The 20794-nt window shown below is 42.3% G+C and overlaps 1 protein-coding gene across 1 annotated transcript; it reads left to right on the top strand.

Annotated features, from left to right (window-relative positions):
- Positions 1-1792: 1792 nt before the first annotated feature.
- On the top strand, positions 1793-18938 carry CASC3 (CASC3 exon junction complex subunit). Its single transcript, XM_039873575.1, has 14 exons — positions 1793-2099; positions 2495-2522; positions 2855-2892; positions 11259-11417; positions 11505-11656; positions 12171-12347; positions 12530-13215; positions 14544-14608; positions 14924-15038; positions 15278-15376; positions 15633-15847; positions 16465-16587; positions 16742-16805; positions 17268-18938. Exons 1-13 carry the CDS (start codon positions 1869-1871, stop codon positions 16763-16765), a joined length of 2112 nt encoding a protein of 703 aa, XP_039729509.1. The 5' UTR covers positions 1793-1868; the 3' UTR covers positions 16766-16805; positions 17268-18938.
- Positions 18939-20794: the final 1856 nt, after the last annotated feature.

The following is a 20794-nucleotide window of genomic DNA, read 5'->3' as shown; positions in this document are numbered from 1 at the left end:
CTTCTGCTTTAATTTATTTTATCGGGAAGTATTAAACAATTGTGTTTGCAGATTTTAAAAGATGAGAAAAAAATCTATTTCACAAAATAGAAAAAAACTCCATTTTCCCTTTTATATAAGGTATTCACTTCCATTTGTGTATGAGCACAATGCATGTTTCATTTCTTTGTCCTGTGTTCTTCCTTACACATAACTAGCAACTTTAAAAGTGAGAGTATAGGGTAGGATACTTGGTGCCTACTGTCTAAATTAATAAAACCTCAAAGTTGGAAAAGACCTTAGAGGTCATCTAGTCTGACCTCTAATACATTCCAGACAAATGAAGTCCAGATTGTGCTCCAACATTTCTTTTTTTTTCTATAAATTTTTTTTCTGTTAGAAAATTCTTCCTTGTTGACAAAATCTAACTTCTTGTAACTCAAACCCATTGGTTCTTTGCCTTCCAGGGTGATGAATAAAGATCAGCTCCTCCTTTTCCTCAAAGTCCCCCGATTAAAGATACCTGTGGCTATTCCAACTCTTCATGGTAAACATTCAGAGATATTACACTTCCTCAAAATAAAGGATTTTGAATTTTTCAGTGCCCTCTGGATGAGTGAACAATTTGCTCATGTCCATTTAAAAACTGAGCCCACACCAACTGAAAGGCAAAGTGGCAGACATCACTTTTCCTTATTCAGACACTAAACTTGGCAGCCTTATTTGCATCAATTTACTTTGTGATCAGTAAGATCCTTCATGTTTTTTTAAAACCTTAAATCATATATCTTCCATTTTTAACCCTGGACAGTTGTAACTAGATTTACAAGTTGTCACATCTGGCCACTTGTTTAACCAGTTGAGATCTGTTTGGATCCTATCTCTGAAGGCATTCAGAAAGCATTCTAGTTTCATACTGTCTATAAATTTGGTAAGCATGAGGATTCTTAACCATACATAATTTGTAAATGTTACACACGACAGAATCCTGTACTGTGCCACGGTGACCTTTGTTTGAGATATGTGTATTATTAACGTGCACTCTTGTAGGTGCACTAATAACTTAGTTCACACATCGTGTCATTACAGTCCAAAGAAAATACTGTTTTTGTCATTGATGACAAATGCCTTGACAAAATCAAGACATTCCCTTTTCTACCCGTGTGGTAACCCTGAACAAGAAGGGAATCATGTCAGGATATTGAACCAATGCGAGTTCCTATGATCACCTCTTCTTTTTAAATCAGTTCTAAAACCTTGGTAAAACTAGCATCTTACCAGCCTGCTCTTTGGAATGGCTGGAGTGGGAAGACAAATGAAGAAGGAAGAGGACACAAGAACGCAAGGAAAATACTGCAACATTAAGTCCAGGCTTCACTGCAGACAACTGGTTTCTCCTTCACCCTTTAGCTTAAAATGGGTGGTGTGGCAAATCTGATGTAGCACAATGGCTTTAGAGGTTCACCTTGATTCGAGTTTACAAAACAAATGCAGTAAAATGATTTGCTACAAACGTAAGGAGAAACGAGAAATGTACAAAGAAAACCATGACAGCTCTAATGCCGCAGTGAAGCTGTGACAGGTCAACGCCTTCCTCTTGGAAAGCCCAAGATGGCCGGGAAAGGAGCCGAACGACACTGCCCAAACGCAGCTCCCCTTGCCCGGGGCCTACCCAGGGGAAGTCAGGGGACGCGCCACGCCCCCTCACGTCACGACTTACGTCATCCCGTTCGCCCGCAAACGTGCCGCAGGACGCCATCTCCGTCCCCAGCCTTCAGAAAAGCCGGGAGGTCAGCGTCGCACGTGAAGCATGCTGGGAGTAGCTCTCTAGCCTCCCGGCAGCCCCAGCGACAGGCGTACGTAGGCGCTGGCTGGCCGTTCTCCGTAAGATGGCGGACCGGCGGCGGCAGCGCGCTTCGCAGGATACCGAAGACGAAGAGTCTGGTGCTTCCGGCTCAGACAGCGGAGGTTCTCCTCCGCGGGGCGGCGGGAGTTGCAGCGGGAGCGCTGGAGGTGGCGGCAGCGGCTCTCTGCCTTCCCAGCGCGGAGGCCGAGCCGGGGCCCTTCATCTACGGCGGGTGGAGAGCGGAGGGGCCAAGAGCGCTGAGGAGTCCGAGTGTGTAAGTGCGCGCGAGCGGGGCGGGCCGGGGCAGGTGGCGTGCCGGCCTGGGGGCGGGGTGTAGATGATGATGGGAGGCTGGGAATTGGTGGTAAATGCTGGGGTATATTGTGTTGGAGTAGAGGACAGCTATTCCAGTGCGGTTTGCATCCGGAGCCCCAAGGGAAGAGGAAAGGTTGAGAGTTTCAGGGGGAGGGCAGAGCGCTGCGAATGGACAGCGAATGTTTATTAGGAAATCGGGCCTGGAGGCGAAGAGACCAGATCTTCCTCAGATGCTACTTGTTAAAGATGTACCATTTCTCGTCTCCCTTTTCAACCATTTTGCTCTGAGTTTCAGCTCTCCATCCCCCTCCCTGGAAATCACAGAACTAACCCATGACTTCTCGTTTTCTTCAGGAGAGTGAAGATGGCATCGAGGGCGATGGTGAGTAGCATCAGGATGAGTTGCCCAAAAACCCAGGTCAGGTATTTGCAGTAGTTGACATCCTCTCAGACTGTTACGGATTTGGGGAGAGGTTTCCACAGAGTGGCCCTTTGTAGCATAGTGCTTAAGAGCAAATGTTTTAGCAGTGACTTAGGCAAGTCACTCTTTGATCTTGTTTCCCATCTGGAATAGGGAACTGTAATTTTATCTTTATCATACATTGATTTCAGAATTAAATGAGATTTTAGCCAGATCCACAGCAAGTAGTCAGGAAATGTATTATAATAATTTCTGTTGCATTTTTTTCTTTACATGTTTCTGTTCTCTTTTAGCTGTTCTGTCGGATTATGAAAGTGCAGAAGACTCAGAAGTGAGTGTGATAGGTTCTTTTTCCTTTGGTGTAGGTGGAAAATGTATTTTAAAAACATATACACCTGTGGTTCAAAAGTACCATGACCTACTTGTTAACTCCTCTTGTACATTATTTATATATGCATTTGAAAAACTTACAAAAAGGCTTGTTCAGTAAGAGGGAAACTTGATGCAAGCCTCTTCAGGCCACACATGTTATACTGTTAGTAATTGGCTTTTCACCTTATCTGAAGAAAATAAGGTTCTAAATAAGAGAGAACATTCTGAAGCCCTTCACAGGAAACTTGACAATTCATTTTATGCTGCCTAAATAGTGAAGCCAGCCAGTTCTTTTGTTTTGTTTTTTGAGTGTATCCGAAGACCTTGAAAGGGCAGGATTCTGAGTGGTTTTTGTCAGAAACATCCCTCAGTTTATAGATGGGGCTTTATCTTTAGAAGAAAGTTTTCCTAAGCCAAGCCTCTGTGGGCTTGTTTTGATTGGATAAACTACTAGAGAGACCATCAGAATACCTGTTGGTTTCCTGGGATTGAATAGAGTCCTGAGTTCTGGATTTGGGTGATGGAGTTATATATCAAATTTTCATTTTATAAGTTTTATAGAACTGTCACTACATTTCAGACTTTTTATTGAACCCTGGAGTTGGCAACAGTGAACACTATACCAAAATTCTTAAATTTAGGAATTTTAAGACTTAGTAAGGAAGTCAGACAATCATAGGCAATCATAGGTATTGGTGAAAACTGCTGGAGGATACGGTTAAGTAAGGTGTTAATGGCTTGATACTGAATGTATCTTAGGCAGTCAGGGAAGAATAAATTGGAATTAGGCAAACCATGTTCTGGGCAGAGGGAGCAATAGATGCAAAAGCCCAGAGGCAGGAGAGAAAATTGAATATTTGGGAAATTGAAAGTAATCTGGTGTGACTGGAGCATTGTTGAGATAGGATGGATACCAGAAGTAAAGGCAAATTAGTGAGCAGGAGCCAGATCATGAAGGGGCTTGTTTCTTCTTTTCATTAAGTATCTGCTCTGTGCTAGGAGCTGTACTAGGCACTGGAATAAAAGACACGTGGTTCCACCTTTGTGAAATTTACATTTTGGGTCAGAAGGGGGAATAGACAGTTAAGTAATTATAACAATGTTTGGTAAGTGCCGTGATCCCGTTTGGAAACACAGGGTGCTTTGGGAGCACATAACAGGGCCAACTAACTGGATTTAGGGTATTTGGAAACCCTTAGAGGATGGGATGTTAAAAGAGAGATCTGACGGATGAGTATGAGATAGCCAGGCATAGTTTTCTAAGGAGAGGTAACACTGTCTGGGAAGAGGGTCTGGAAGGAATGGACTGCATGACGAGTTGAAGGATGTGAAAAATTTAGTATGGCAAGTGACGAGTCGATGAATCCAAATTTTAAAGTACCTTATAAACCAGGTTAAAATTTATTTTAATTTAAAGCTAAGGAAGTGAGAAAATGTAACAGGGTTTTAAACAAGAGTGTCAGATCTTAGGAACGCTGGCATCAGGAAATCTAGTTGGCCAGTCCTACTGCAACAGAATCTTCAGAGGGAGGGAAGACTCAGACATTTATATGTTAACAAGTTTCCTGGTTGATGCTTATGCACAGTAAAATTTGAGAGTTTTATAACAGTTACTTTGTCTGCAGTGGAGAGAGTTGATCTGAGGGGTGAAAGATTTGAGAAAATCTAGTTAAGAAAGCTATTGTAGAAGTCTAGGCAAGCAGTAAATGTGGCATGGAGTGGAATGGTAGTGAAAAATAGAAGTAGAACTGAAAGTTATTTAGGCTATGGAATTGACAGAATGTAATGACTTATTTTCTCTGAAGTCAGCGGTGTAGTCTGCAAAGTAAAAGAGATGAGCAGTTTCGGGGTGAGGAATGTTTGCAGATGTCACTAGAGAATGGAAACGGAAAGACTGCGAGGCAGTATGGCATGTTCGGTGGAGTTCGGTGATTGAATTTATAGCAACTCACCATTCTGTATGTAAATGAGTTTGGGTGTTATCCTAGTAGCAAGGAAAGAGGCTACTGAAGGCTTAAGTGTCGCAAATGAATTGTGGATGAGGCAAGAATGGAGACAGGGAGCTGATAAGAGGTTGTTAGGATAGTCCCAAGGAACATGATGAGGCCCTAAAGAAGGGACATGGCAGTGGGATTGGCAAAATGTAGACAGATTTGGGAGATTTAGATGGTACTAATAGAACCCAGAACTGAATGTGAAATGAAGCCTGCATTAAGAAGGAGTCAAAAGAATACTCAGGTTGATGAATCGTGTTATTCACTAAGAATGGGACCAATGGAGGAGGAGGTTTTAGGAAGGACACTAGTGGTAAAATTTTGGCTGTTTTGAGATTGAGGAACCTGTGGTAGCAGCCAGCTAAATGTGGCTATTTAAATTTAAATTAATTAAATTTAAGTTAAAACTTCAGTTCCTCAGTTGAAATAGCTACATTTTACTTAATAGCCACCTGTGGCTGGTGGCTGCCATTTTGGCCAGCACAGATAAAAATATTCTCACCATTACAGAAAGTCCTATGGGATTGTAGTGGTCTAGATTACAGAAAAAGATTTGACATTCTGACTTTTATAGTAATTGTTAATTGCTCTTCTTTGTTACTGAGTATACTTAGACACTGAAGTTTAGTGTTGCTTATTTCTTAAAATTTGATCTCACTCAATCTACAGGCTAGTTTTTCAACCCTTTACAATTTATCTGTTGAAAAAATTTTGATGGTTGCTCACTCATAGTCTAATTCAACATGCTCCCTCTGTCCTTTGTATTTCTTGCAAAATGGTATTTTCAGATTCATGGAAACAATGTGAACCAAAGATTTTATCTTGAGCGAAACCGACCACCCAATTTTCTTTTCTTTAGGTCCAGTAATTCAATTAGAATTTGTCTTGGTGTTGATTATTGCAAGTCAGTGTTCACAGATAGATGTCCTCTACAGTGTGTCATGGAGCTCCTAAATGTTCTTTGTCTTCAATATTTAACCCTTTTTTTCTAATCTTTTATCTTTTTTTCATTTCTATTCAATATGATTCTCCTCTCAATAGTTTCTCTTCATTGTGGGACCCTACCCTAGAAAGGAGCCCTGGTAGCCAGGTCAGTTTCAAGATTTCAGAGCAGTTAGACTGCTTAGCCCCATTCAGACCACCTTATCACAGAATCCTTATGCTCACATGCTACTGGAGATAGTAAATTCCCTCCTAGTTTCACCTGTTCTCAGTTTTGCTTTCCATTGAATACCTGTTGATTATTTCAGGGTTCTCCTATTCTCAGGTCCATTTACTTCTCTCTCCTTTTTCTGACACTAATCAGATGCAACAGTCTTGTGGCTGTTGGTGCTTTGTTTTCATGTGCTTATATTTTGGTGTCTTGGATAGATCTTATAACCTAGTCTTGTTGTACGTGTCAGAGGGTTTTGATTTTACTGTCTAGAAGCTCTCGTTTTATGTGGAGATTTGAAGAGATCAAAAACTATGCTAATACCATTTTCCCAGAATTTTCCAAGAAAAAATTTTTAAAGAAACTTGACTATGAAGGGGAGACTAGAGAGATAGTAACTAGAAAGAAGCTTACGAAGTTAAGAGAGGGTTTGGTGGTTATATTTTTAAGTTAGAGGATCAAATATGGTTAAAGATTAAAGGAATGAGTAGAAAGGGAAAGAAAAGGGAAGGTGTAGGTAATAAGTGTACTGGTGTTCTTGACTGAGTATGTGAGAAATAGGAACCAGACAAGGGTAACATTTTCCATTGTAATTCTAGAAAGGTAGAAAGGGAAGGAGTGTGGGGAAGAAGCTGGTGTTCCTGTCCTTGTTTTCTTTGTGAAATAGAATGAAAGAGAAGGAGTTTGGTGTAGGAATGAGATAGGAGTTGAGACTAAAGGAGGTTCGAGTAGCTGAGTTTGGATGTGGCAGTGATATGTGAAGTTACCTTAACTCTTTTCAGTGACGTCCATAGTCTGGTTAAGCCTAGAGAAAGGAGACATTTGAGTTGATCCAGTCCCGGACACATGGGAGTGGCAGGGAATTAAGAGTATTATTAGTAGTGATTGAAATGAGCGGGCCATGGAATCTAGAAAGATAGGAAAGTGAATGTGGGAAAGACTGATTGATAGGAGAATGTGAGAAGGTCAAGGGAGTAGATATTGAAAGTTGTAGATGAGAGAGTAAGGGAAAAAATGGGTAAGAACAGGAATAATAGGCAGGGTTTTTTGAAAAACAGCTTTATTGACATATTTACCTACAGTTTATCCATTTGAAGTGTACAATTCTTTGATTTTTAGTATATCCGCGGATATATGTGGCCATTACCACAGTTTCAGAACATTTTCATTACCTTAGAAAGAAAGCCTGTAGCTTTTAGTTATCACTCCCTACCCTTAGTTCCTGCATCCTCATCCCATCCACCCTTAAGCAACCACAAATATACAGTGTCTAGAGATTTCCTTGTTCTGGCCTTTCATATGAATAAAATCATAAGTGGACTCTTGTGACTGGCTTCTTTCACTTAGCATAAAGTTTCCAAGTGGGATCATGTATCAATACTTCATTCCTTTTTATGGCTCAATAATACTTTATTGTAGGGACGTACCACATTTTGTGTATCCATTCACCTGTTGATGGACATTTGGGTTGTTTCTATTTTGTTCGTTGTTGTTGTTACGAATAATGCTGCCATAAACATTAGTGTACAAGTTTTTCTTTGGATGTATGTTTTTATTTCTCTGGGTGTGTACCTCAGAATGGAATCACTGAGTCATGTGGTAACTGTATTAAATCTTTGAGGAACTGCCACACTTTTCCAAAGCAGCTGTATTATATTCCCAAAAGCAAATGTATAGGGATTCCAATTTCTCCACATACTCAATAGCACTTGATTTTTTTGATTCTAGCCATTCTAGTAGGTGTGAAATGGTGTCTCATTTTGATTTGCATTCCCTTGATGATTATGATTTTGAGCATTTGTGTGTGTGTGTGCTTATTAGCCATTTGCATATCTTCCTTGGAGAAATGGCTGTTCAGATACTTTGTCCATTTTTAAATTGGGTTGTATTTTAATCGTTGAGTTGTAAAAGTTCTTTATATTTTCTGGATACAAGTTCCTTATCAAGACATGATTTGCAAATGTTTGTTTTCTATTCTGTGGGTTTTGTGTTCATTTTCTTGATGGTGTAAGATTTTAATTTTTAGGAAGTTCAGTATATGTTTTTCTTTTGTTGCTTGTGCTTTTGATGTCATATCTAAGAAGTCTTTGCCAAATCCATGTCAAATCCAAAGTCAAAGATTAACCCCTTTGTTTTCTTCTAAGAGTTTTATAGTTTTAGCCCTTACATTTAGGTCTTTGATGCTTTTTGAGTTAATTTTTGTCTATGGGATGAGGTAAGAGTCTAACTTCATTCTTTTGCATATGGTAGTTTTGATCAAAGTCTAGGGTATTTAAGATTTAAGAAATGAAGGTTTACTGTAAAACCTACATAACAGTTGCAGATGTCGATATAAGAAACATCCAAACCTGTAGAGGACTTTAATGAGTTCATTTGAGCCAAACCGACAATATGCCTGGGAGCAAGATCTTAAATGCTCAGGAGAATAACTATTTTGTAGCTTTTATGCATTTGAAATTAGGGGACTTAAGGAGGTGGAAGAAAGCAAGGCAGGGATTGGATTATAGGATACTTAACAAGATTATGAGCTCTATCCGGTGGCTTATTTCAAAAATGTGTTAACCTAGATGCCCAGAAACAATGGACAGAGCTTAAGGCAAAGATAAACCCTTTACTAAAGAAGTTATATGCCTGGCATAAAACACAGGTTAAACTGGTCTGAAGTATGGCCATGGAAATGGATGACTCAAGTGGAGGTGAACTCAAGTCTTCAAGTCAGTGACAGGGTAGGCCCATGCAGAAGTGTAGAGATATAGCCAGGTGATAGGAGCCCCAGAGGAGCAGGAGTTTAAGATGAGGCTGAAGGAGTTAGGTCTGGAAGAGACATTGAGAATGAGAAATATACCAGCTCTACCCCTTACTCTGAAATATGTGAGGAGTGCGAGAATGAGCTAAAACCTCTGTAGCGAGAATTCTGCCAGGGTAGCAGTTGCTTCAGGGGAGAGTTAGGCATTAGAGTTGGAAAGAGTGTGGTGAAATTAGCAGTAGGGGAGTTTGTCTTTGGAAAAAGGTTTTGATGTCAGCCCTCAGCCAAAGCAGCATGACCCAAAGGTAGCACTTTGGCTTCAGTTAGGCCAGACTTTGACTCTAATTTGGAGTCTCCTCAGCACTATGCTATTTGTATCTTTCTGTTCTGCTTGGAAACAAAAGTAGTGTCTCATTTAAAATAAAAGAGTTGTTTCATTTGGCATTTCACCACAGACTAGAGGACGTGGAGCATAAAACATACTTCCCTCATTAATAATGCTGATATTGTTTTAAGATTTTTGAATGCAGGGGGTGTGTGTGTGTGTATGTGTGTGTGTGTTGGGGGTGGGGGGTATAATGAATTAAGGTCACATGTACACACCAAGCAAGATTCTAGCAATTTCTGCTTCAGAATCTGCAGGGAACATATGGCCAAGGAAATAACTGAATGTTTACCACCCACCTATCCCCATCTCAAGTGGAGGGAAAACTTATGATTGAAGGAAAATGAGAAGAATCAAGGGTGCTTGGTTGTTCAAAAAAATAAAGCTATGGGTAAAGACTTGATTCCCATAGTGTAGGAGTGGTCAAGTAGTCTCAATTCTGTGTATTTCTTACCAGAATCACCTTTCTGGGAATCCTAACCCAAAACACTTAGAGGCCGAAATACCCAGATGCTTAACGGGAGAATGGGGAAGAGGAATTAATTGGCTTGTGTGGGCCTATCAGGCGAACTCATCTCTATTTGAAGAAAAGGCAGAAACACAGACTTTGAGAGCTGCTTGCTTCATCAGGAATCTTACAGCAAGTTTCTTTGATCAGATTCCTGAGGCCTTCCTGGGTCTACAGTTATGAAAGGATCTGGTTCAGGTCAAGTGTCAAGACTCATTAGGAGAATAAGAGACCTTTTATACACGTATCTACCAGGTGGCAGAAGTGTATTGGCAGAGGTGTAACCCTGACATGTTAACTCAGCAGTGGGGACTAGACTACCTTCCCTCGAACCCATTTCTTTGTGTCCTCACAGGTCTCTAAACCTACCTCCCTAGCCTATAGCTCTGCCTCCTTAGGTCCAAGTCCTGTGAGGACAAGGAGGTAAGAGTAACTTCTAAAGCCATTCCCCTTAGCATGAACCTTAGCTTCTCCTTTTCCCTGCTTAGAACTAGCCACAGCTCTATTACCTTTCCTTATGGCCCCTATTTAGAGGATGACCTAAGGACCCTCCTTTGTGTGGACAGACCTACCACTTTCTCTGTCACAAACAGGGTTATTTAATCTTAATGTGGCAAAAGAGGGAAAAGATGAGAGGAAAGAGAGCACTTGGACTTTAGTTTTTATTTTCATTTCTAAGATGTAATTTCTATGATGTTCTCTAAAGTTTTCCAAGTCAAAATTTTATAATTATGTAATTCTGGACAGAGTTTTTGACTAGGGGGATCTCATGCTGCAGAAAGTTTAGTAATCGTAGACATCAAAAATGTAAGCCACTGTTTTCCAACTTGAGGATAATGGTGTCTTGGGAAATCATGGCGTTTTTATGAGGGGCTTGCAAATCCACTACCTCAGCTCTCATTTATAGACTATACATCTTTCACCTTTACATACTACTATTTTGAATATATATAAACTGTAAATATATTTTAAAGTATTATCGACTGTATAGCAGTTTGTCATGTTTTCTCAGTCAGTGGATACTGTACCGAGCTGCTGTCTTATGGAGATTCATGAAAATTTTAGATCCTAAAAAGGGGCCCACATAATTTAAAAGGTTGGACATCTGTGCTCTAAGCCATTTGAGATGAGAGAATTCACAACTTGAGTTAGGATATAGTTATTAGACACTGCATGTTTAAGAGACAGTTCGTGGAGGGGGAGAGAAATTATCAACAAGGATTAAACTTGTTCTGTGTGCTAGGCACTGTAAAGCTTCCCATCCATATCCCCTGGGCTCCTTCCCCAGAGTCTGCCACTGTTAACAGTTGCTCGCATATCTGGAAAGCTCATATAGATCAGTATTAGCATATGTATATGTAGGTAAAAATTTTGAGGGACATTTTTTATGTGACTTTATTTTTAGTGTTCCTGTTCTCTAGAAATTCTAGAAAGAATTTTGTTATGTTTGCTTTTAATTCTTAAGTTTGGTAGAAAATGTTTTCCTAAATAATGGAGAATAAAAATGTGCACCACGGCTGACAGAGAAACTTTTCTCAGGGTGAAGAAGGGGAATACAGTGAAGAGGAAAACTCCAAAGTGGAGATGAAATCAGAAGCCAACGATGCTGCTAATTCTTCAGCAAAAGAAGAGAAGGGTGAAGAGAAGCCTGACACCAAAGGCACTGTGACTGGAGAGAGGCAAAGTGGGGATGGACAGGTCAGTACCCACCAAAGGCCTCCATTCGGGGGCTGGAACAGGGAGGCTCTCAACCTTGGAGTAAGGAGCCCTTTATCTGTCCTCCAGGAGAGCACAGAGCCTATGGAGAACAAAGTGGGTAAAAAGGGCCCCAAGCATTTGGATGATGACGAGGATCGGAAGAACCCAGCATACATACCTCGGAAAGGGCTTTTCTTTGAGCATGATCTTCGGGGGCAAACTCAGGAAGAGGAAGTCAGGTAACAGCTCTTGCTGCTATTTAGTATGTATTTAGTGTTAGTGTATGCCAGGCATTTTGCTAAATGCTTTGACCTTTGTTATTTCATGTACTACTCCCAACATTTTAGGGTAGGTATGGTGATTGTTCCTCATACAAATGAGAGTGAGGCTTAGAATATTTGGTAACTCTTGGTGGAGCGGCCAAGATCCAGACCCATACTTCTATTGCCTTCATTAATCTGAAGCTGTGAAGTACCTGCACAGACTGCCTTATAGGAGAGAGATGTTTCCAAGGTGCTGAGTAGTTGGAAGTGAAGTCTTTCCTCATTTCTGTTCCTGTTGTATTTGAGCCCAGCAGGCCCTGAGGTGCTACTATTCACTCTTGCTTTTGGGAGGCCTGCTTTGTATAATCTGGGAAGATGGGGAGACTACACGAAGCTTCTTCTGTTTCTCTGCCCAACCCTGTTTGTTGCCTGAACATCTTTACTTGGCAAGTTCTGCCAACCCAAGACACCTTTCCCTGGTTTTATCCAGACCCAAGGGGCGTCAGCGAAAGCTATGGAAGGACGAGGGTCGCTGGGAGCATGACAAGTTCCGAGAAGATGAACAGGCTCCAAAGTCCCGACAGGAACTCATTGCTCTTTATGGATATGACATCCGTTCAGCTCACAATCCTGATGACATCAAACCCCGAAGAATTCGGAAACCCAGGTGAGGAAATTTAGGAGCCTACACTATTGATATTGTAGAAAGAACTCTGCTTTTTAAAATGCCATTCTAGCCTTTAATTGAATGGGTGAGGAATATGGGAAGTCTCCCTGACCCTAAGTTTTTATCTCTAGTAATCTCTTTTGTTATTTCTTTTCTTAAGACTTTTCATTCTATTTTTTCAGGTTTGGGAGCCCTCCACAAAGAGATCCAAACTGGATTGGTGAGCGATCAAACAAGTCCCATCGCCACCAGGGTCCTGGAGGCACCCTACCACCAAGGACATTTATCAACAGGAATGCTGCAGGTACTGGCCGCATGTCTGCTCCCAGGAATTACTCTCGATCTGGGAGCTTCAAGGAAGGTCGTGCAGGTTTTAGGCCTGTGGAGGCTGGTGGGCAGCATGGTGGCCGGTCTGGTGAGACTGTTAAACATGAGACTGGTTACCGGTCACGGCGCCTGGAACAGACTCCTGTGAGAGATCCGTCTCCAGAAGCAGATGCTCAAGTGCTTGGCAGTCCTGAGAAGGAAGAGGCTGCCTCAGAGATAACAGCTCCTGCTCCTGACACTGCACCACCAGCCCCTGACAGGCCTATTGAGAAGAAATCCTATTCCCGGGCAAGAAGAACCAGAATCAAAGCTGGGGATTCAGTCAAGGTTGCAGAGGAGGTGCCCCCTCCACCTGAAGGGCTGCCCCCGGCACCTCCAGCTCCAGAAACTACTCCTCCTCCACCTGCTAAGACTGGGAACTGGGAGGCTCCAGTGGATTCTACTACAGGTGGACTTGAGCAAGACATGGCACAACTAAATATAACAGAACAGAATTGGAGTCCAGGGCAGCCTTCATTCCTGCCACCACGTGAACTTCGGGGTAGGTACCTTAGGGTTAGTAACTAGCTTTTTTCTCTTTGCATTATTGGGTTTGGGGGCATGGGACTTATGTCTCTCAGGGATATGCTGTGTGAGAAATATCTACGTTTTCATTAATTGCAAGAAACAGATGGCTTCCTAGGTACATTCATCCAAAGATCTTGTATAGCAGTTTTATCTGTTACCCAGGATTGCCTACTACTTTGCCTACTATTTTAACTGATCAGTTGTCAGTAATGAGCTTTTGAGTGCAGAATCCTTTATCACTCTGTAGAAAAGGTGGAAGAAGGCAGTGTTCTTATTATTTGAGCTAATGGATAAAGTTTTAAGGCAGAAACTTTTTCATTTGAATTTGGATGAGTATCTTTTAAATTAGAAAGAAAACCTTTCTAATTTCCTTAATTTAGATCCAGGCTGTCCAATAGACTTTTCCATAGTGATGGTGCTTTTGAATACTTGTAATGTGTCCAGTGACTGAGGAACTGAACTTTTAATTTAAATTAATTGAAATTTAAATAGCCACATGTGGCTAGTGGATTATCATATTAGACAGCAGAGTTCTAAATACTAGGACCTATCTACCACCCCTTTTGCCCATCCTTTATGCCTCTCTCTAGCCAGATAGATCAAAGGATCTTTTCCTTAGTTTCTGAAATCTAATTTGAACAAAGATTGGAAATCCTCATAAAGACTGGGAGTTTCAGCATCTTTCTCTGGTATGCATAGTTTTTGAATACCAAAAACCAGTGTAGCCTAAACTGGACTGGGAGTTGATCTTTGGATAGAGGAGTACACCCTCCTTCCCATGGATGTCTTGTTACCGTTGGAAGACAGTCTCTAGGATGTTATCCTTTTTTTGTCCTGAGCTATTTTCAGTCAGAGGGGAATCTCTTCCAAACTTCCAGCCAGACCTCTGTGGCCAGAAATAATCAGGTAGATTTGCAGAATATCCTTCCCCTGTCCAGTTGTTGCTCAGAAACTTGTGAGCTGAGATTTTTCACTATGTTTGATAATGTAATATGCTAATTGTAACTTTCCAGGGATTCTGTACAGGGACATATTTGATGGGGAAAATTTGAATGTGTATTTTCTCACTGAAGTAATTTTTTCATGTTCAAAGGCTTTGTTGCTGTATTAAGGTGGTGGGCAGTGGGGGCAAATTTCCAAATGCTGATATTGACAAGAAGCAGAGATATTTTTAAAGGAATTTTGTTAGTTTAAAAACAGCCGTTCTCTACATTGGATTCTTCAACCTGTTATTTCCTTGTATGTTCAAGCCTTACTCACATCTGTTTACTCTGCAGCATTGACTTTTTTGGTGTATTGCAGGTATGCACAACCACATACACATGGGAGCAGGACCTCCACCTCAGTTTAACCGGATGGAAGAAATGGTACAGAAGGGGAAGAGGAGTAGATGGGGGAGGGGGCAGAATATAATCGCTTGTTCACTGTTTAAACCAAGATAAGATCGTGAAGTCAGTTTTTCTATTGATAACCACATTTCTTTTAATTTGGGTCTCTAGAAATGTAGAGGGTTTGGGTTCAAATCTTGATGTTTTTCACTGATTTTTCAATTCATTTTGCAAATATTTTTTAAACACTTGCCACACAGAAGGTAAGAATTTTGTATCTAAAGGAGGGCTGGACTTGATATGAGAGTCAGCCTTCTGGAAGTCATCTTGTTCAGTCTTCTTTCTTTATTTCAGGGTGTCCAGGGTGGACGAGCCAAACGCTATTCATCTCAGCGGCAGAGACCTGTGCCAGAGCCCCCTGCCCCTCCTGTGCATATCAGTATCATGGAAGGACATTACTACGATCCTCGTGAGTTTTTTTTTCTTATTGTTGGAGTACCTTTTTTGGCAGGGTGAAGTGAACTAAGAGACCAGCCTCTTACCTCCTGAATTTCCTTTCTGACCTCTCATGTGGTTATTATTGTTTGGTGGTTGTTTTCTTCACATGGAAAATTGAGAACATCTCTTAAAGGGTTTGGGGAACAAGGAGACTTGGCCATGTGATATGAGAGTATGGGTTTATGAGAGTCCCAATGTGATATCTTACAGTGCAGTTCCAGGGACCAATCTACACCCATGGTGACAGCCCTGCCCCACTGCCTCCTCAGGGCATGATTGTGCAGCCAGAAATGCACCTTCCCCACCCAGGTAAGCATTGCACCTCTGCTTATATACTTTTAGTATGGGAGGATATGTGTTGGGGGCTCATAAACTCCATCCTCCTGAGATCCGTGCTGCTTGCCTGTAAGGCTGACCACTCTGGGTGCTTGGGCAACAAACTCCTCTTGGATCCATCCTAAGGACTGCCATCCTGAGCCTGTTAATGCTGAGCAGTCCAGCCAGGCCATCCCATGGAAATAGTGTTATCTTCTATTTCAATTTTTGTTTTCCTCTCTTTGTCCAGGTTTACATCCCCATCAGACACCGGCACCTCTGCCCAATCCAGGCCTCTATCCCCCACCAGTGTCCATGTCTCCCGGACAGCCACCACCTCAGCAGTTGCTTGCTCCTACTTATTTTTCTGCTCCAGGCGTCATGAACTTTGGTAATCCCAGTTACCCTTATGCTCCAGGGGCTCTGCCTCCCCCACCACCTCCTCATCTGTATCCTAATACACAGGTGAGATGGCTAGTGAGATTTTTCTAGGTACACATCTTTTAAATCAGACAGGAATGTGGTATGGGGAGAAGGTTCAAGAAATTTAAGAGAACATTTCAATGCCACCTATTTACAAGTGGTGCTAGGACGCCTCTTGGTGGTCAGGAGCTGGAAATGCAGCTTATGTACTGTCCATCTGTTCTCTTTCATTTCTTTAATGGTGTTTCCTTCAAGTGTTTTAATTGGTCATAGGTGGCCATTTATTCAACTGCATAAAGAAACTATACTTACTAGCTCTCCCCAAGTCCTCCCTGTACTGCTTAACTCCCAACTGGTTGACATCATCTGATATCTGGAGTATCACCACTGAGCTCACCCTCTTCTGTTTGTCAGCTGATGATAGGAATTAGACAAAAGCTGGGCAAAACTTTGAAGAAGCAGGAACCAGAGCATAACTGGGACATAATTAGGACATACCAGAACATAATCATTTTATTTTAAAAAGGGCCAGCTTAGAGTTTTGAAAAGTTATAAATTTCCCAGTACTCTTTATTTTTGTGCCTGAACAATGTATTCTGTTTATTATAGCTTGAATTAATTTCTAACTTTTTCTTTTCCTGGCTCATTTGGGTATCCAGGCCCCATCGCAGGTATATGGAGGAGTGACTTACTATAACCCTGCCCAGCAGCAAGTACAGCCAAAGCCCTCCCCACCCCGGAGGACTCCCCAGCCAGTCACCATCAAGCCCCCACCACCTGAGGTATGAGAGCTTTTTCCTGTGTTTAGGGCATATCTGTATCAGTGGGCTTTCCTTTTCTCCAGAAGATTTCCCTCCTTTTCTGGGTATGTTTCTATAGAAAACTTTTTTTTTTTTTTTAACAACCTGATAACAAATTCTAACTTTTTTATTTTAGGTTGTAAGCAGGGGTTCCAGTTAATACGAGTTTCTGAATATTTTAAATCTAACATGATATAAAAGTAAGTGTACAACTTACTATGATTCTTACAACGTTCTTAAAAACTAATGCTTATACTTACTTGCTTAACAGTCAACAAAACGAATGCTTTAAGTTGTAATCATGTCCTGTCTTGGGGGAGGCTTTAAAGAAGTCCCAAAATTTCTAGTATCTTTGTTTCCCGAATGCATTGAGCAGGGTTGAGGTAGAAACCATTGTAAACTTGGCAGAATTTCATTTGGGAAGCTGCAAGGGAAAAATGCAAAGAAAGGGGAAATCTAAATTCCAGGTGTTATACCAGAGCTAATTCTAAAGGTCATGGAGGAGAAACACCATGGGTTGGAGTGGAGGGTTGTTGTTTTGCCTTTTTAGGGACATTACTTTAAAACATTATTTAGAATGTGGCTTTTTGAAAACAACTTTATAAGTACCATAAAGTCCACTAACACTTTGGTGGTTCTTCCCTTTTCCCCACCCCTTTCAGAACAGCAGAAATGAGAACCCAGGGAAGAAGAGAAATACACCTGGCCGTTTACTACCTGGAGGGCTTCAAAGATAGAGGGTGGCTCCTGCCAGCAAGCAGCTGAATGAGGAGGATCCCTGCCTTCCTCTAAGGCTCTGTTAGAAAAAGGGAGAAACAAGTGGACTTCCTCTCATCTCCAGTTTTTACTTGAGTCGGCTGTGCTCAGAGGAGCAGAGATCCAGACAGCCCAGGCTTCTGAGTCTACATTTAGAAGCCCAGATCTTTGGCTTTTCTTCACTTTCTTTTGGGAAATTCAAGTGTCTTCTGCACCCAGGGAAACTCCTTTCTATTTGTTTTGTTTTCTAAGACGTTTGTTTTTAAAGCCTGGCTTGCTATTCTTAATATTCTTTTAGTTTCTCTCTCTCTCCCCTGTCTGCATTTAAATGAAACAAGTTTATTTTTCTGGTTTGCTAGCTCCCCTGGTTCCCTTTTGGTTCTTCCCTGCATCCCAGATAATTGAAAAATTACCAGCAGCCAGTCTTTTCACACCAAATCTACAAAGAGCTCGCCTTTTATTTTTGGTTGGCCTTTGTTGTTATATACTTGGATTATACTTAGATTCTCTTAACTCCTCTAACTCTATGGAACGGTTCTCTGCACAGTTTCCTATTGTGGAGAAAAGCTCAAAGTATGTGGTAGGAACACTTCTTCCTGGCTTCGGTTATTGGGAGTCCGCGCTTCCATTCTGGTGGGCTTCAGGCCTCTGCTGAGGGCATAGTCCCTACAGTAGGGAGAAGTGGCAAACCAGATGTTTTCGTGAGGAAGGGAGGGTGGAGTGAGAGTCTTTGCATCTTAGGGCTGTGCATTCACACAGTCCTCAGGGCTCAGTCTTTGAGGTAAGTGGAATCAGAGGGCCCTACTTTTTTTTTTTATCCTATCACACCCCTTTTCTAGTTGCTGTGGACCAATGCATCTCTCTGGAGGCAAATACTATCCAGCAAGCAGTCTACCTTGTCCTTTGTAATTGATCTGCTCCGTGTTTTTCCTGCTATAAGTGTTTTAGATGTTATTACCTTATTTTCCCCAAAGTTCTCTTGTCCTTATAAACAGACAATAGTGCACTTGGGCTTAAGGCCTAAGGAAGCCAGTCACTTTGGGGGCAAGGGTTCCTCTCTTCTTTCCTCTCCATCTGTGGCACTCCCCTGCTGCCTCTGCAGAAGAGATTCCTATTATTGCAGCACTTGTCTGCTAGAGGTAACTTGGCCACTGTCCCTGTCATTCTACAGAACCTGAGGGAGGAGGTGGTGGCTGTGTCTCTCCCCAAGTAATGTCACTGTTACTCTTCCTTCAGCAGCTGACCTGACCATTCTGAGTCACAGGTGTGTGGGAGGGGGAGCGGCACTCAAGCTGTAACCCCCAAGGGGGGAAATAACCAAGAGATTCTTCCAGGGGTAGCTGGTGGTTGTGCCTTTTGTAGGCTGTTCCCTTTGCCTTAAACGTGAAGATGTCTCCTCAAGCCTGTGGGCAGCATGCCCAGATTCCCAGACCTTAAGACACTGTGACACTGTGTCTCTGTTGGTCCGCTGTGTTTCACTGCAAGAATTTCTCCGTGTGTGTTGTTTTTGTTACTATTTTAAAGGGTGCACATTTGTGATCAGCATCGTGACTTGAAGATAATAAAATTTAGACTGTAAACGTGGCTGTTTTGCCAGTGTTTTGCATGAGTTTTGATTTGAGAGGGAGGAAAGAGGATTTGATCCAGAGTCACAATCACAACTCGAAGCAGGTCAGACTTGTGAAATAGAAGCCCAGAGAGGTGAAGATCCCCTATGAGTTCACAAGTGTGTGTACACCTCATCAATTATCTTTCCTAACCACGTTGCCACATAGACACCAGGATATCATGTAGTCTCTCAGTTGGGAAGTGTCAGACAAAAACTAGTGAGATACTCCTTATCCACATGAACATAATATCCCTTATTCCTGCCTTTGTGTTTGTCATGCAAGTTTCCCAGGGTAATAGGCCAGTTGTCAGCACAACTTAACTAGATCTTAGATGAAGTAAAAATACGCTGGCATTGAAGTATCAAAGACTATAGTTTGAGAGGCTCCTATCAATCAGTACAGGTTGAGAGGAGGGGCAATTGAAAGATCAGCTGTGGCTCATGCTGCCAGTTAGTTACCTTGGCCTCTTGGCCTCTGATGAGCACAGGGTAATTCCTAGCTTTGAGTTGACTTGTTTCCTCCTCTACATCCTGGGTGCTGTGGAATTTCACTACAGAGGCAATCCACAGTGCAGGGAAGCAGTTGGGTTTAATGTGTAGCTGACAGCATCTGTTCTGGAGTCCCCCAAATCCTTGTACACTGGGGACATAGGTATTATGGCGCATCTTAAAATGATAGTTGGGACTCCCCCCTACAGCCCTTGGTGTTGCTGCTGCAGCCAGAGGACCATGGCTCTCCTAACCCCCATTTCTAATTCGTTTTCACGTCAATTTGCTTCCTTTCTGCCCCACAGGGTGATGGGTATCTATGGGCCTATTCTGGGGTCACAAAAATGCCTGCCAGCCTTGGGGGTGGGTTACTGGCAGGAGGAATGAGCGTGTTAAGATACTTCCCCCTCACCCCTGCCTTTTGCTTCCCCCGTTAGATCCTGTTGCTCTCTGTTGCCCTGGTAACTGGCTCAGCAAGAAGAAACCCAAGCTCAGCAAAGCCCCCAAGTTCTCTGCCCTCCCACCCTGCCTCTCAGTGGGCAAAAGGAAGGGAGTGTACAGGACAGACAGATCAGCCTTGGGTAGCCTTGCTGCATCCCCTTCTAGAAGTCCATAGGCTGGGCTCTCAATGTTTTTTGCCCTATCTCCTCACAGTTGTTAATCATATCACCCTCTCTCGATTTCTTCCATGGTGTAGGTGCCTTGCCAGACCTTTTCCCCTTGGAGTCAGCACACAGGCCTGCTACCTTGTGGGTGACTCAGAACAGCAAAGACTTAGAATCCCAGAGTTTCCCAGCATCCACAGCCCACTTGGATGGGGGTGTCTCTCTAGGGCAGTGATTTGAATCACTTGGGGATCTTTCAAAAAATAAATATTGGCGATTTGAATCACTTGGGGAATCTTTCAAAAAATAAATATTGATCCCATCTCAAAGATATGATTTAATCGATTTGGGGTGTGACCTGGGCATCAGTATTTTTGAAAAGTTCCCCTGGATTTCATTGTACAGTTGAGGCAAGTACCACTGCTGTTTGAGAAGGATCATGCCTCAATGCTGGCTTTCTTCCCTGATTCAAGGCCTGATATCCTTGAGTAGTGGTAGGGGTTCTGGGGTTCTGCTCCCAGAGCTTCCCATTTCCAGAAGTCTCTCTGCCCATTTTTTTTCCAGCCCCCACACCCTCCACATTCCCCAATTCTTCCCCCCTTCCCGACAATCCCAAATCCTGCCCAGAGAGAAGGTTACCAAGGCAACCAGCTTAATCTGGTAACTGTGGCATGTGCTGGGAGTGGAGCCCTCCCCTCTTATTTGGTCCTTAAATGTCTGGGGAGATCCA

Source organism: Pteropus medius, unplaced genomic scaffold (assembly GCF_902729225.1).
Source record: "Pteropus medius unplaced genomic scaffold, Ma_sr-lr_union100, whole genome shotgun sequence".
In the NCBI taxonomy this organism is placed as follows: Eukaryota; Metazoa; Chordata; class Mammalia; order Chiroptera; family Pteropodidae; genus Pteropus; species Pteropus medius.
Note: the sequence above shows the minus strand (reverse complement) of the source record. Positions and strands in the feature narration are given on the sequence as shown.